The sequence below is a fragment of the Rhineura floridana genome, chromosome 1, assembly GCF_030035675.1.
Source record: "Rhineura floridana isolate rRhiFlo1 chromosome 1, rRhiFlo1.hap2, whole genome shotgun sequence".
NCBI classification, from domain to species: domain Eukaryota; kingdom Metazoa; phylum Chordata; class Lepidosauria; order Squamata; family Rhineuridae; genus Rhineura; species Rhineura floridana.
Window position 1 is genome coordinate 149,435,964 of NC_084480.1, and position 15,951 is coordinate 149,451,914.

General features: G+C 43.3%; 1 protein-coding gene across 3 annotated transcripts; it reads right to left on the reverse strand.

Annotated features, from left to right (window-relative positions):
* Positions 1–2,456: 2,456 nt before the first annotated feature.
* Positions 2,457–12,526, reverse strand: COPS7A (COP9 signalosome subunit 7A). Of its 3 annotated transcripts, none has more exons than XM_061637153.1 (8): positions 12,421–12,526; positions 10,889–11,099; positions 9,350–9,425; positions 8,393–8,481; positions 8,099–8,301; positions 6,292–6,397; positions 3,240–3,391; positions 2,457–3,035 (listed from the first exon to the last, which is right to left on the reverse strand). In XM_061637153.1, the coding sequence occupies exons 2-8, from the start codon at positions 11,048–11,050 to the stop codon at positions 2,996–2,998; spliced, it is 828 nt and encodes a 275-aa protein (XP_061493137.1). In that variant the 5' UTR covers positions 11,051–11,099; positions 12,421–12,526; the 3' UTR covers positions 2,457–2,995. The 3 variants fall into 3 exon arrangements, with proteins under 3 accessions (XP_061493137.1, XP_061493117.1, XP_061493128.1); XM_061637133.1 differs by having other exon boundaries at positions 3,240–3,394; XM_061637144.1 differs by lacking the exon at positions 12,421–12,526 and adding an exon at positions 11,972–12,129 and having other exon boundaries at positions 3,240–3,394.
* Positions 12,527–15,951: the final 3,425 nt, after the last annotated feature.

Here is a 15,951-nt window from a genome sequence, read left to right on the forward strand (position 1 = left end):
TCTGCGGCTTTTCATATCTGAGAGTCTTTAAACTGTCTTTTGCTGTTTAATCCCTTTTTCCTTTTTTTTTTTAAAACCATGCAGCTTTTGTGAGTTTATTGAACTGATATATCTATACAAGTAAACTACCTTGAAACTACATGTCATAAGGCAGCATGAAAAATGAATACAGTGACATAAGGAAGTATTACCTTCATTTATCCTCACAACACCCCTGCGAGGAAGGTTAGGCTAAGAGATTAAGCGAGGACTAGCCCAAGGTCACACACTAAACCTCATGGGTAAGCTGGGATTTAAATCTAACTTCGCTTCCTTCCAAGACATTGGTTCTTCCTGATGCTGTGTGGCCTAAACATGATGGCTTTTGAAAGGAATACCCATTTACACTCCCAGAAACAGAAACTAATTTTTGCCCTCCTAGCCCAGCACATCAAACAAGTCAAAGCTCAGTGAGATTTTGGATGGCCAAACATGTCCAGGCAATCGTTGCATGATCCTCCACTGTAATAAATCACAGAAGGGCAATTTTTGGCAAGTGTGGCAAAGTCCACACTAGGAACACAAACACAGGGTGCATATTCAGGAGCCCATACCTTGGGATAATAATGCACAGTCTCTAAGGTAGCAGCACAATGTTGGAGAGGGCAAGTGTAGGCCTGTCATGCCACCCCCCTAGGCCTTCTGCTCCTGTCCTTCACATGCACCTCATTCACATTTTCTCCAGAAATATTTTTACAAAGAATAAACCTACTGTAAACATGCACGTTGCTTCACATCCTCTCTTAACTATTACCTTCCCCCTCAGTTCCCCTAAACTCCTCTAGCCACTCTTATCCCCCAATTTTTGTCCTCTAGGGAAAAGGGAGAACACCCCTATTCCAGCTGGGTAGGGATGCTCTTAGCAAAAAGGAAGGCTAAAAATATTTCATTCCCAGAATCCTAGGAAATCACAGCATCTCTTACTGCAACCTTTCTTTACGTAAGTCTCCTTTTCCTTTGGGGCCTGATCCAGAATATCCTTTATCTGTTGCTCAACATAGGGGACACCAATGGACTTTTGATGGGGAAGGAGTTACCATTGCCAAGGTGACTCCTAAGAACCAGGCCCATTAGGCAGCTGTTGTTTCTCACAGACTAGGGCAGGGGTCAGGAATCTCAGGCCCAACCAAGTATGTCCCCCCAGGCCTCTCCCCCGACTACACCCCTGGTCCTGCTTTATACCCAAAGCATTTTTACCTGCCTGAAATGGGTCCTTGGCCTCTTGCCTGTGAGGTTGAATGACAGAGAGATGGGTGAACATGTATAGAAAGAAACTAACCTATCGTGCCATTTAAACTTTACATTTGTTGCTCCACCCATTTTTACCACAGGCAGGTGGTCCTTGGAAGGCTGTCCAGAAGCAAATGCAACCCTCAGACTGAAGAAGGTTCCTGATGCCCACTCGTGTGTCTAAAGCCTAGCCTAGTGGTGCGGAGCCTTTTTCAGCCCAAGTAGTGTGGAGCAATGAATGTAAGTTTTACCTTTGTACAGCAGGCTAGTTTTACATGCACTCACACACTCCTCTGTACTCTCTATATGAGCAGCCAAGCAAGAGGCGCTATCAGCGTTCAAGGACACATTGCAGCCAGGCAAAAACACTCAAGGAAGGTGATGAAGAGTGTGATCTGGGGATAGGATGTATGGCCTGGGGGAAGAGACCCAAGACCTAGAAAGAGGGTGTGGAAGCCTGTAATTGGGCTCTGGGCCAGATGTTCCCCAGCCCTGAACTATTTATTTATCTATTTCAAAGCATAAAGATGTGATTGTGCTAATTATCTTCTACCCAAATAACCTCCTTCCAAAAAAAATTAATCACTGTGCAGCTCGAGGAAAAGTGCATCAAGCGCATTCCCAGCATCATGCCTGGCCAGCATCCATCAGCTGGGTATATATCCAAAGCATAAGAATAGGTCTACGGTGAGGTATACGCCAAGATCATTTTCTGCAGAGAAGGAAGTCTGGAGAACTTTTAACTGAGGCTAGTCACTTTCACGGCTAGATAAGATCTATTTTGGCATTCCATTTCTGGTATATATCGTTCAACGGTGAGTGTAGACTTTTTAAAAAACGTGCATGTAAGAAGATATCAGATATGTTAGAAATGGACTTAAAGAACCACAACAGGTTCAGCACTGCGACAGCATCTGGGCCAAGCATGACAAATTTTACCAGACCACTGAGGGAGGGGTTGACTTAATAAAACTTACAGTGGCAATGCTCAACCATCCTAAGTCCCAAATATTTCATTTCAAGCAGGATAAATTTATATCCCATGCCAAAGGGATTCCTTAGCTCCACACATCACCTCCCCTGCTGCTTCCCCCAAAAAGAAAATGGTCTCCAATGCTGTACGCTAGACAGGCATGTGCCTTAAGCCACCCCAAAACAATGAAATTATACCAACGTGAAAACAGATCCTGCAGATATGTCCATAGATTTATTTTTTAAATCGCTTTATATATTTATACTATTTTTAAAAACAATCCTTCCAACACACACTCACACACACACCCTCTCCTCCATTGATCCCAGCAAAGCAAAACATTGAGATGTCAAGCTGTGTCCCAGAGCAAATGTCCCAGAATTTGCTCACTGAACTAAAGTGGCTTACTGGCACCAGATTCATTTCCACTCAGGCTTCTCAATATTCTGTTGGTGCAAAAGTAATTGAAGCAGAGATCATTTTATGGCTCTTTAAAATGCACCCCACAAGAGAATGGGGATGCAGAGTGACAGAAAAAGGCAAAGCAAAAAAGTTGCTGACAGAAACACTAGAGAGCAACAGAAGTTGAGGCTAGATGAACATACCAGGAGAGGAGACAAATGGAAAGAACAAACCATATGCAAGAGAGTGAAAGAGATATTTGGAGGGGGGGGTGCACAGAAAGTCATCCAGGTCGCAGAAGAAAGCACCACACGTGGGACACCTGTTCGTCCTCCCCAGCCAGCAGTCCTGCTAGTTTGATTTAGACCAGATCTTTGCACTGCCTCGGAGCCTGCGGAGAAGGAAAAGGTCTCAGAATGAGCACCAGCGGTAATTTTGCCTTATGCCCAAACTAGGGGTTTTACAGATTCTACAGGTTAATAATCACTGCCCCAAGGCAAGAGAGCTGAACTGCAGGTGAAACACTGGGATGACTCTGGTTTTCTAGCCCAAGTGCAAAGAGGCAACAGCCAGCTTGACTGGGATTCCACCTCACCCTTTGCCCTTGGAAGCCTTTTTGCTGGCCTGGCGCTGGTTGGTACCCGGAGCAGGCTCCCGGAGCTCAGAGAGATGCTGCTCAGGATCCTGGGAAGTTGCTGCTGCGGCTGCTGCTGTTGTGACCTTAATTGTCTTCTTCAGATTTGCTACCTGCTGGGACAAAAGGACAAGGGGAGGGAGAAGAAGAAACAAAGGCAACAACATTAACATGCCCAAATAAAAAGATAAAAAGAGAGAGACTTCATTATACTGGAGGCAAAAATCACATGTATGGACCAATAGTAATAACACAGGAAAGTTCTCCCCAGCAGCTCAACAAATAAGTAGGCAGCTTGGGACTCCCCACCCCATCCAAGATATCTGGATTAAAAGTTTCTACTCTGGAGGACTCTATCTCTGTTAAGGGTTCAACAGATGCCCTCTGGTATTCTGGATAGTTTGCTACAGGAACTTTCTGTTCAATTTGAGGCTGTGTATTTGTGGTTGAGGATTTAGCTCACCCCTTACTGGCACCCTATTTATGAGATAGATATTGCTCAATGGTTAAAAAAACAAAAAGTTAACTTATCTTAGCAAACCAAAATAAGTAAATAAATGAAAAGGCACCCTTCTTTCCTTTCGTTGCAATGCACGTGCATCAAAAATGGTGTGAGAGGTATGTGATGGGTTGATTTAATGAAATGGCTTTTTTATCTTTTACTTGTAATATTGGTAAAATTTGGTGATAATAGTCTAGATAAAACTTACTTACCAATTATTTAATAGACACACAACTTATTCCAGTGCTTCTCAAATATATGGGAACTAAGGCACCCTCCCCACACAAATCAAACTTGAAAATGCAAGTCTCTCTTATTGGGCTCTGGGCCAGATGTTCCCCAGCCCTGAGCTATTTATTTATCTATATCATAGAGTAAATATGTGATTGTAAGGTTTATTTTCTGAGTGTGTAAAGGTGACCCTCTCAGAGAAGCATCCAGCCCCCTCAATGACTCTACATGTATGTAGCATACATATGAAGAACTGCAGTAGAGAGCTTCATCTCAAAGTGAGTAATTTTGCATCATGAATGTTTGAATGCTGAAGGGGCAGAATTACCCAGCTCCAAGATGGTTTTCAAGAGCACCTTCTGCATTTAGCTTCCAAGCAATTAAAAAGATTACTCCGAAAATCCCCAATGCAGGCCCCTTACAACAAGGCCAGAGTCTGACCAATAACCATACACAAAGAATTGTTAACATCATATATCCATATCCCCTTAAAGATCATATTCGCAGCTTCAAGGGTTCTTTTAAATCTAGATTTAGATCTTAAGGACCACCTGATTCCTTATATCCCAGCCTGATCCCTGAGATCTTTGGGAGTCTTTGCTGGTGCTTCCCAGTGGCTCGTAACAACTAGAAGTCATGCATTTAGTATAGTGGGCCCAAGCCTATGAACCTCTTCCCCAGCTGAGATTAGACAGGAATCCTCCTTGTTGAACTTCAAGCACATGACTAAGATTTTTTTGTTCCAGGAGGCATTTTAAGGTAGTCTTTGGCTTTATGATGCTTTTATTGTTTTATTTTATGTATGGCTTGTCTCTATGTGCACTGCCTAGAAATCCAAATGATTAAGCGGTATATAGTCTTAAATAAATAAAGTGGCATCCATTGTATATAGTGCCTTTTATCAGCTTTGGCTGGTATGCCAGCTACATCTCTTCACAGGAACTTAGGAAACTGCCACTAATTAATCAAACTTTGTATTATCCGTGCTGACTAGCAGGTTATCTCCAGGTTTTCAGACAATATGTCTTTCCCAGTGCTACCTAGAGATGCCAGGGGACTTGTGCATGTGACGTATATGCTCTACGAATGAGCTCTCTATCTCCTGGAGATCATCTGGTCATAGTTATCCATGCTCTAATAACATCCAGGTTGGATTACTGTAATATCCTGTAAGCAGGGCTGTCTTGAAGAACAGTCAAACCAAAACTACAGTTTGTAAGCAGCGTCTGAACATGAAAAATATTATGCCAATATTAAGAACCCTTTAAGAGGCTACTATTTTGTTTTTGAGCTCAATTCGCAGTACTGGTCCGAGTACTGTGAAACCCCGAGTCCTGGCAACTAAAGGACTATATTCTTCCACATGAAGCTGCCTGTCGATTAAGATCTTCTTCTAAGGGCCTTCTCTATATGGCCCTGATTTCTGAGGCAAGGCGAGAGGCTACTATAGAGGGGGCCTTTTTAGGAGGAGCATCCAAATTAGGGAGCTTCCTCTTAGACATATGCACCTACCAGCTTATTTTCTGTTTTAGGCACCAGCTCTATACTGCCCCTTTTATCCTATGCCTTTCACACTGCCAGAACCCTTTTAATTTCCTTCTGTTTACAGATTAGATTTTAACTTCTATTTATTAATTTATTTTATTTTTGTGGTTGGCTTTATTGTTTTATTGGCCATTTTACTATTACTTTCCCTTTCATATAACGCCTGTTTTCTATTTTTATTGTTTTAATCTTGTTATTACAAGCTGTCTTGAGGCCATTTGGTGATAAGGTGGAATCAAAATCTTATAGGTGAAAATATTTTATATGTTCTAAGTCATATCCCCAACAGAAACATGGCAGTATGTATGTACAGCAGGGATCGGGAACCGCTACCCAGGGGCCAAGCGCAGGCCTTCCTATCTGGCCTTCAGGACTCTTCCCCAGGACACACCCCTTTCTAGCCCAGGTTGGTTCACACTCTCCTTGAGTGATTTTGCCTGGCTGGGATGCGTCCTTAACTCTGAGAATGCCTCTTGCTCGCCTGGACTGAGCAGACAGAGGGGTGCGTGTGTGTGTAAAACTAGTCTACTGTTCAAAGGTAAAATTTATATTTGTTGCTCTGCCTGGTTTTGTCTCTTGTCCTGCACGTGACCCCTGGAAGGTCACCCGGAAAGGAATGCTGCCCTCAGGCTAAAAAAGGTTTCCAGCCTCCGATGTAAAGCAAAGCAAAGCTTTTCAATTTCACCATTGCGTCTGACACCACTGGAAGGCTCTGCCGCAGTCCTGCTCGCTCACCTCGCTCTCAATCTGCTGCTTGAGACCCAGCTGCTGCTCTTTGTGCTGATTGGCTCGGCTCACTTGTTCTTCAATGCTGGCAAGGACAACCTCGCAGCCCTGGCACCTGGAAAGGCCAGGGAAAAGGTGAACAGGCAGGACCGACACCTGCCAAGCAGCCGTCAGGCTAACACTAGATGGGAGAAGCTCAGAACCACAAAGGCTTAGAGAACTGGAAGTCACACATGCATCAGGGGACGGGAGAAGATATGACTGAGCTATTTTCATAGGAATGAGAGCAAGCGAAGAAATGGGCAAGATGGCAGAAGCAGCCCTTGTAGGCCTGAGGCTGCTTATACAGACACACAAGTGGCTGGTTGAGGAGCGTGGGATTAAACAGACAAGGCTGCAACACATACACAGAAATGCCATGAAAGACATTTTGCTAAGATCAGGACCAGGGCTGTGCGTACATGCCAAAAACCTACAGAAATACAGAAAAGCCCAGGATGTGATCATATAATTCAGCTTCTCAAGTATCTCAACGTTAAATTTAAACAAGCAAGTTGCTAGTCCTTTCCTTTTACTAGAGTGTACGCTGTTTCCGCACAGCTTTCCAGAGAATAAAAAAATTCAAGATACAAATTCCAAAATCAAAACGAAAACTTAAACAAACAGCATACAATTCAAATACACCAAATGGGTTTGTCAAATATTAAAACATCACCATAATAAGCAACTGTCAAATCTGGAAAAAAATTGCTTGGATTCTGCAGACTGTTGTGGTGCAGAGAAAAATTCTATGGGTCACATAAACATCTGTCAATAAGTAACTTTTCTGAGGTGGAACAGCACAAAGAAATTTAGAACCTGGGTCCAAAAAGAGAATAGCAAGTCAAGTTGAAAATCTCCCAGTGGAGAAGTTCCATAAATATAAATTCACTGTACCGATGTGAGCCTATTGATCATAGCAGCTGGTATGGTTTGAAAGTGAAAGCAAGAAGCCATGAAAGTGTCCAAAACTGGAGAAAGTAATAGTAGCCTTGTAAGAGGCTCTGTGATGAGTATTTTTATATTTCCTGTAATAGCTAGAAAACGGGATTTACAATAATTTGTCTATCAATAGGTGTTTTGATTAAAGCCCAGTCTGAAAGTTGTACGTAGTGTCAACCTGAAGAGGAACTGAAGTTCTGCTGAAATGTGAAGTAGGTGATGGTATCTGGTGACCCAATCTTGTAAGACGATAACACAATTTTGATGTAGCTATCTAGGGTATTTTTCCGTTTCCTCAGGAAGTTAAGTATGGCATTATGTATGTGGCCTGGAATCAAGGGGACCCCAACCTCTGTCCCAATCAAAGCTGCTGGAATACCAGAAGGAAGTGCTAACAAGCTTTTTTTGTTTTGCAACCTGGAAACCATGCTGGGATGAAAGAAAATAGCATTCAGTTTTTTGTGGTGCTTAATTCTGAGCCTTGCTGTATAGAGTATCTCGGCCATCCTTACAACACAGGAGACTGCTGCCAAGAACAGCACCTCCAGGTCTATTTCCCCTTATTTTCCACATAATGGTTGGTAAAAGAAACACACGGCATATCATGATAATGTGGGGCAGTCTCCTGCAGCATCCAACAGTGTGGAACCAGGAGAGGTCTGGAAGAAGAAATTGACAAAGGGCTGCTATTTTTAGTGCCAGCCCTGCAATCAAGATGATGTCCTCCTGTAGGGAAAACTCAGTCACAGCATACCACCATTTGTAGCATGAATGTTTGTGGGGGTGCGCTTCTCATTATTCTTGGGGCTGCACTCACCAAGGGAGTTTTCCTTACCATTCCTGAAGGGTCCGTGTGACGGCACTGAGTTCCTCCCTGCGGATGTCCCTCCCAATGCTGTAATCCACCTCTAATCGCTGATTGCGCTGGTCCAGGCTCCCCCGCAGTACATCTGCGTACACTGCCTCAATCACCAAGTCCTCCAGCTGGCGCACATTCTTCAGCTGGAGCTGTTCCAGCAGCACTGAGTAAGGAATGCACTGTGGGGGGGGACGGACACAAGATGGTGTGAGGTGCTATCCCCCCTAAGTAATGAGGAGGACAGGGAGCAAAAAGATGCATATATATTACCTTGAGTTTGGAAGCCAGTGTGACAACAGACAGATGGCGCAATTTGTTCTTCTGAGCCTCTGTTAAGGGAGGCAGATTCCCAGCTTCAGCTGCTCTCAGGAGATAGAAAGAACAGCTATCATCACAACAGGTTCAATTTACTAAAATCCTCACTGCCAACTTTGGACTAGGTCCCACCCTCTTTCCACACTCCAGTTTTCTTCCAAATTTCTAATGCCCAGTACCTTCTTTGGGCCAGAGCTTGCTCCCAACAGCTAAGGTTGCTTCACACTTCAGATAAAACTTCAACAATGGACCAAAATTTACATAAATAAAACACATGCATACACAGAACTTTATCAAAGCACGTGGTAATATGACACAATCTCCCCTGCTTCTTTTGGAATCTAGATCCTGAAAACACCAAGGCAGCCCAGGCCAGCAAGACATAAATAAATGCAGGTTCTCGTTTTGAGACCACACATCCAACTACACCATTAAAATAAAATTTGATGTTATCACTACTGTTTCAGAGCCTATCCAAGAACAGAGAACCATCCTCCTTATGTGTAGCACAAGGCCATCGTACTCAAGAGTAATCCAGAGGGGGTAGAAAAAACAGTCACAACAAAGAAGAGGATGATACAAAAAGCCTACAAAGAGCAGATTACAGAGATCACAAGCTACTGGACAAGCTCCAACATAGTTTGATATCCAGTGACCTCATTCTGTATCCTCAGCTCCTTTGTGATCCACTTTAATCCACAGAACTTTCACCCACATCCTTTGGCAATTCTTGACCCTAAGCAGGATGGCTTCTGGATTAGAGCATACTGATTTAGGAATGGATACAAGGTTTTTGTATATCCAGTTCCCATAACTGCACTGGCCCTATTCTTACTTTTCTATACCTTCCCTCACAATCAGCCTTCTTCTCCCTTGACTATTCCTGTTTCCCGAGGATAAGAGGACACATACCCAAGTAGTCTGAATATGTCCCATAGGCAAAGACTGTGAGCAGGCGGAAGACAGGGGAGAACTCACTGTCAGCTAACTGTAGGAAAAGTGGGAAACACCAACATTAAGTACAGACAGTAGAGAAATAGCAACAATCCTATTTGCTTAAAAAAACCCTTTCTAATTTGTCCCAGAGCCGGTGGTGCCACAATTTTTGTTTAATGAAACTGAATTTTGCCCTTCTTTTTATCACAGTATTCTTGCCCACAAAGTTTTTAAGAAGTGAATGTTGTGAGTCTATCTTATGAACTGCACCTACACCTCAGGCGGACAGCAACCTAGGCCAAGTTCTTGCTAATGGGGTAAGCCTTTCTCTGGGCTAGACAAGGTGGGGGCTCACATGATGGGGTGTTCCTCCATATAACAATAAAAAAATTCCCTGTACACTGAGAACTAGATGATAGGGAGAAAGGTTCCAGCCTGGCCTTCCCTTAGAGATGCTAGTTTTGTATATACAAGATTGTTTACAGGTACTCAAATTAGCAACTATTAGAGAAAATGTAATCCCTGCTCAGTCATAAAATTTACTGGGATGACCTTAGGCCAGTCACTGTCTCTAACCTACCTCATAAGAGGATGGTGGGGGAGAGAGACAATCACCTCCATGACTTTGAGCTATTTGGAGCAAGAATGGGATAAAAGTACAATTAATCTAACCAGATTTTCAAGAAGGTAGAGAGGGCAAAGAGCAGAACAACTTTTTCCTCCCTGGCACCACAGCAAGCCTTTGTCCTGCCATGTATTACCTAATAGGATATTGTGCTACTGTCACTGAAAAGTATTTGGAAAAGCATTGTATAACGGCTGATGACAATGGTTTTCAAACAATGCCTTCAATATTAGCTTCTCTGGCAAGTAACCCCCAAGTATCTGTTACAGAACTTCCAAGCACTGCAGAGGACACACCCCATGGAGCACTACTTGTGCCTGAGCGTGACCCTTGCAAACAGATAGCATGCCATAGAATATATGCTAGTCCTCCCTTACAGCTTACCCGTTGTGAGGGAACTCAGGAGTCTTACAGGCAAGCTTGTCTGACATTACCAATGATCTCATTCAGACATCTCAGATGACTTTAAGGGACACTAGAGTTCCCCAAACGCTGTTTGAAAACCACTGACTTAAAGCATGCTTTCTTAGGTGATTATGAGGAAAGGCCTCTAACCCCAATTCATTATTACTACATGCCAATTTATAACAGGAAGTAACCTAACAAAGCCATTCATTTATAGAGAGACAGCAGAAAGAAATTGGTCAGGAGCTGCAAAACACTGAAACTCTGCTTCGTGGGGTAAATGTGTAAGGGTTTTTTCTTTGTTTTTAAATAACTATGGTGCTATATCAGTGCTGAGAGAGGCTGCCTTGCAGAACAGGGTCTCCATTAAACAGAGGTACAAGGGTTTACTAAAACATGGAAGGAGGGGCTTTAATTTCTTCCTCTACCCACTTGGAGTAGTATAATGTTCTCTAGATCTTCGTCTCCCAAGTCTCAGAGCTCACCTCTTGAACATTGGGCATGTCAAGCAACTCTCCAAAGACATAAATGCCAGGGGCTTCGAGTACTTGATGGATGAGGCTGGCCAGGGCAGCTCCACGGGCAGATTTTGCCAGCAGCAGGAACTGCTCCTGATTCTGCCCGGTCACTTTTACCTCAGTTGCCATGATGATACAAAATCAGTCTGCTCCAGGGCCAGACTGCAGCCCTCACAACCTAAAGGAGGAAGGACAGGATATAAATTGAATAAATAAATAAATAAAATAAGTATGACAACTAAAGCTTTTCTTCCCACACTCTTCCTAAAGCAAACAGTCCATGTTAAACATGTATTTTTACCCAGGACAAGAACACAGGGAACTACCTTAAACAGAGACAGACCATTAGTCCATCTAGCTTAGTGCTATCTACTCTGACTGGCAACAGCTCTTCAGGGTTTCGGGCAGGAATCTTTCTTGAAGATCCCCAGGATTGAACCTGGGACATTGATCATGCAGCACATGTGCTCTACCACTAAGCAACAACAGCCTTTGTTACACTGTGTGAATATTTGTTATTGACCAATTGCTAACAAAACATCATCTGGGCAGCTCACAAGGTAAAATGAAAGCACAAATCAGAAGTCACAATACAAAAAAAAAAGCTGTAAGAGTTATTATTTATTTATTAAATTTATATTCCGCCCTTCCTCCCAGTAGGAGCCCAGGGCAGCGGTATTAAAAGAGCAGCAGAATGTATTTCTGATTATTCTTCTAAGTAGCCAACCCCTAGCATATCTGCTTACACAAACAGTAGCAACTGGTTAATTGAAGGCTAGCTTTAATAATAATAATAATAAATATACACATATACATACATATAAAAGTCCCAATGATTTAACCCAACAGAGTTTGGGTTGCATTCAACTAAGTCCTACACAGGGTAGACCCACTGAAATTAACAAACCTAAGTTAGTCATGTTTATTAACTTCAGTGGGTCTACTCTGATTAAGACTAGCATTCAACACCCCCTAGCAGAACCCCACCCCCCCAGCTGATTTTTTTGGTACCTGCTCCTTACAAAGCCTGCAATCCATACCCCCACTTACTCAGGAGAAAGGCCCACTGAATGCAACAGGTCTTGACATTTTTAAGACTGCTGTAATGTACAAGGGACTACACCGTATTAACTCAGAGCTGATTGTAAATGTAGCGAAGAACACGCCGCAGAATCCGTTTGGGTGAACTGGGCCTGGTCCAGGGTTAAAGGAAGGAAGGTAGGTAGTGATGGAGAGAGCAGGAAACAACCCGTTAGAAAGGAAGCAAGGAACTAAAACGAAGCAGGATCAGTGCAAAGAATCTGGGGGCTGGCGAGGGAGAAGGGAGGTCCAGTACGCCTTTTCAGGGCATGGTGGCAAACCCATCTTCCTTCCGAACTGAGGCAGAGTACCTCTCAAATATGCTTCTCCACCCGCCTGCACGCATCGGAGGCAGCCAGAGGAGACCTGACCCAACTGCATTTACACTTTTAACCCAGCCTGCCTCTCCCGCTCCGTACCTGAGGGCTTCCCTTCCCCGCTGGGACCCGCTGCTGGGGAACCCTCTTGCCAAGAGATGGACCTCTTCCGGGTTGGTGGCGTCATAGCTGCCCTTCAGGCCCCGCCTCCTTGTCCTCTCATTGGCCAGCTCTCCCCGGCCACTCTCCCGCGGAAACAACTTTCCGCGCTGCAAGATTTCGCTACTACTCTTGCAGTAGCCCTTCCCGGGTTTCTCTGTTTTCCCTTTTTTTAAGAACTCCAACGAGAAATCAACTCAGCTGGACTGGACTGCACACCTTGGCCACAATTCTAAGCGTTCTGTTTCCATTCAGAACATCCCACTTTCCCATCTCTGAATGGGAAGCTCTAAGTAAGTTAACAGAGTTAACCTAATAGGTTTCATAAAGGGTTGAGTTGGCCATCAGTCTTTTCAGGATTATATATTGTGTCTATATAATGAACGGGGTGGGGGGGCTAGGGCTTAACTCAGACAATCGCCACGTATCACACAGCTATAAAATCCCAGTCCAAAAAGCCCTCTTCTCAAAACATGTGGTTGGCAGAGGGCGAGAAATTCCACTGAATCCAGTAGAATTTAGTTCATGCTTACTATCTTGCTGCATCATGCTTTCAAAAATTCTGGCATCTTAGACTGAGAATATGGACAGATTGACTTCGCCCTGAGCAGAGTGCCTTTCCTTTCAGGCATGCATTTTAAAATATGAGGACAGGTTGCCTTTGAGCATGTACAAAGTGCTCCCCCTTCCCCACTGACCTAATCTTTTTCCTCCTGTTCTGGTAATTAGCTAGGAGGGTGAGTTCTGGCTAGCTAGTTTACAAACTAGACCTATCCACCCCAAAAGACAGTCTCCATGATCTATTTTATGGATGCATTGATATTACAAGGTGTGTTTTTTAATTGCTGTGTTGTACTGTGGTGGTTTTTTTAACGTTGCAGAATAATGGCTTAACAGACCAACAATTCCCAGGTCAGTCATACTGTGGTGCATCTGTTCCATGTGATGCTATGCAAGACTGGAGTTCTAATATAATGGAGCGCCTACAAAAAGTGGGACCCCCCCCCTCTGTGACCACCCAGACAAGAACCTTGCCACTGATTTTGTGCTTTATAAATGTAAAGTCATCCCATCCGTAGGCTCAGGGAACAGAATATTTTAAAATACATAGAAGTATAAAATGAAATACAACAATCCTTTTATTATTCAAGTTGATTTCAGGATTACAGACATTCCCAAGTAAGTAATATGTGTAGCTAAAACTACACATGCACATGCCTCCTTATTCCTGATAAGTGGATTGTGCCACATGGATCACATGTCAGTCTCCCATTCTATCACCCTTCATGGTGCCCAAAAGTTGCTGCCTGAGGCAGCTGTCATACCTGAAATAGGTACATCTATGACCAAACATGTGTGTGACAGAAACCACTAAGCTGCAAGACACATGAGTTCAGATGGCAGTCTGCATTCACCACTCCTGCATTTAGGGGATGGAAAAAGAAATGAGGAGATCAGCTATCCTAGACAAAATCCTCACCAGCTGGAATAACTGGTTGATGAGATGAAAGTAGTGTGGACCTTTGGTGGAAGTGACCACATAATCTTGGGATTCATGGTACTGAGGAAAGGGAAAGCTGGGCTTAGTCAGACTTTAGGAAATCTGATTTCAACAAGTTTAAATAAATACTTGCTGTGACTCCATGGGTAGAATTCCTTGAGAAGGGGATTCATGATGGGTGGGAGTTTCTTAAAAGTGAAATATTGAAGACCCAACCACATACCTTTCCAAAGAACAAGAAAAATGGGAGGCCTCTGAAGAAACCAGGGAGGTCTAAGGGAATTTTTGATATGGTCATATTTAAAAGAGTCAGAAATAGGAAATGCGAGGAGAGGTAAACCAATAAGGACAAGTCAGAGCTTGTAAGGAGAGTGCCAGGAATCTCAGAATGTACTTAGGCTTGTGAGAGATGTTAAAAATAACAAAATGGGGGGGATTTGTTTTTCGTTTTTGTTATGTTTAGAGCAAGAGGAGGAAAACGGAAGTTATAGGTCCACTGAGAGGAGAAGATGGATAAGTGTTAATGGGTGAAAGAGAGAATGTAGAACTGCTCAACACCTACTTTACCTCGGTTTTCTCCCACTATTTTCATTTTAGCAAAAATGGGTCAAATGATAAAGGGAAGGAGTTGTAGCCCAAATTAGATAAACAGCAGTAGTGTAATGGCAAATTCAGAAGTGCAGAGTCCCTTCATAATAGCCACAGCCACCCACCCACCCACTTCTAAAATTATAGAATAATCTGGCCAGGCTTGAATACTGCTTTATCACTGTCACAATTGGACTGTCACTGTCAGAGACAGTGTTTGAATTACTGAATGAAGTTTCTACATGTTTATCTACCTGCTGCTAGAGTCTACTCAGTGGCTGACTCACCTTCTTTCACTCTGATTGGCTCCAATCAGCAGGAGAAGACAAGGAAGCAAGTTAGAAGACTCTTCTCAGTGGCTAACACACTCCCCTTTCTTGCAGATTGGCTCAAAGGATGCTGGAGACATACAGGACCCACTGGGACCTGCCTCCTAAAAAAGTATGGGGTCTGAGACCCTGAACAAGTACACACTTGGTAAACAGCTGGTAAAGGAGCAGCTAGCCACTCTAAACAAATCCAGGACCTGAGGGATTGCATCCTATGGTACTAAAAGAATTTGCAGATGTGATCTGAGAGTCTCTGCCTATTCCTTTAAAAAAATTCTTGGAGAATGACAAACTGATGAAAGACTGGAGGTGAGCAAATGTTGCTCCCATCTCAGAAGACAGGAGGCTCCAGGGAACTACTGACCAGTCGGGTTGACATCAATATCTGGAAAGGTTCTATAACAGATAGTGAAGCAGTCTGTGAGCATTTAGAAAACACACACACACACACACAGAGAGAGAGAGAGAGGTTTCTCAAAAACAAGTAATGCCAGATTAACTTTTTGATAGGGTTAGCAGTTGAGAGGAGAGGAATGTTATGGGCTTAGCTACAGCTTGATTTCTTGGCAAGCTGGGAAAATGTGGGCCACACAAAGCTGTCATTAGGTATATTGAAAGCTGGTTGATGGACTGTACTCAAAGAGAGCCATCAACAGCTTCTTACAAACCTGGAGAGAAGTGACAAGTGGAGGTGATGCAGTGTTCTATCCTGGGCCCCTTGTTTTTAAAAATATATTTATAAATGACTTGGATGAAGGAGTGGAGGGGATGTTGATCAGATCTGCAGATGACATGAGGTGGGGTGGGGTAGATAATGCCTTAGAATACAGAAACAAAATTCAATATGGTCTTGAAGGATGGAGAACTGGGCCAAAACTAACAAAATGAATTTCATCAGAGATAAGTGGAAAGTCCTGCATTTAAGGTAGGAAGAATCAGATGTACAAATATAGGATGGGTGGCATCTGCCTTGAAATCAGCACATAGGGAAAAGGTCCAGGGGGTTTAATAGACCACAGACTAAACATTAGTCCGCAATGTGATGTAGCAACAAAA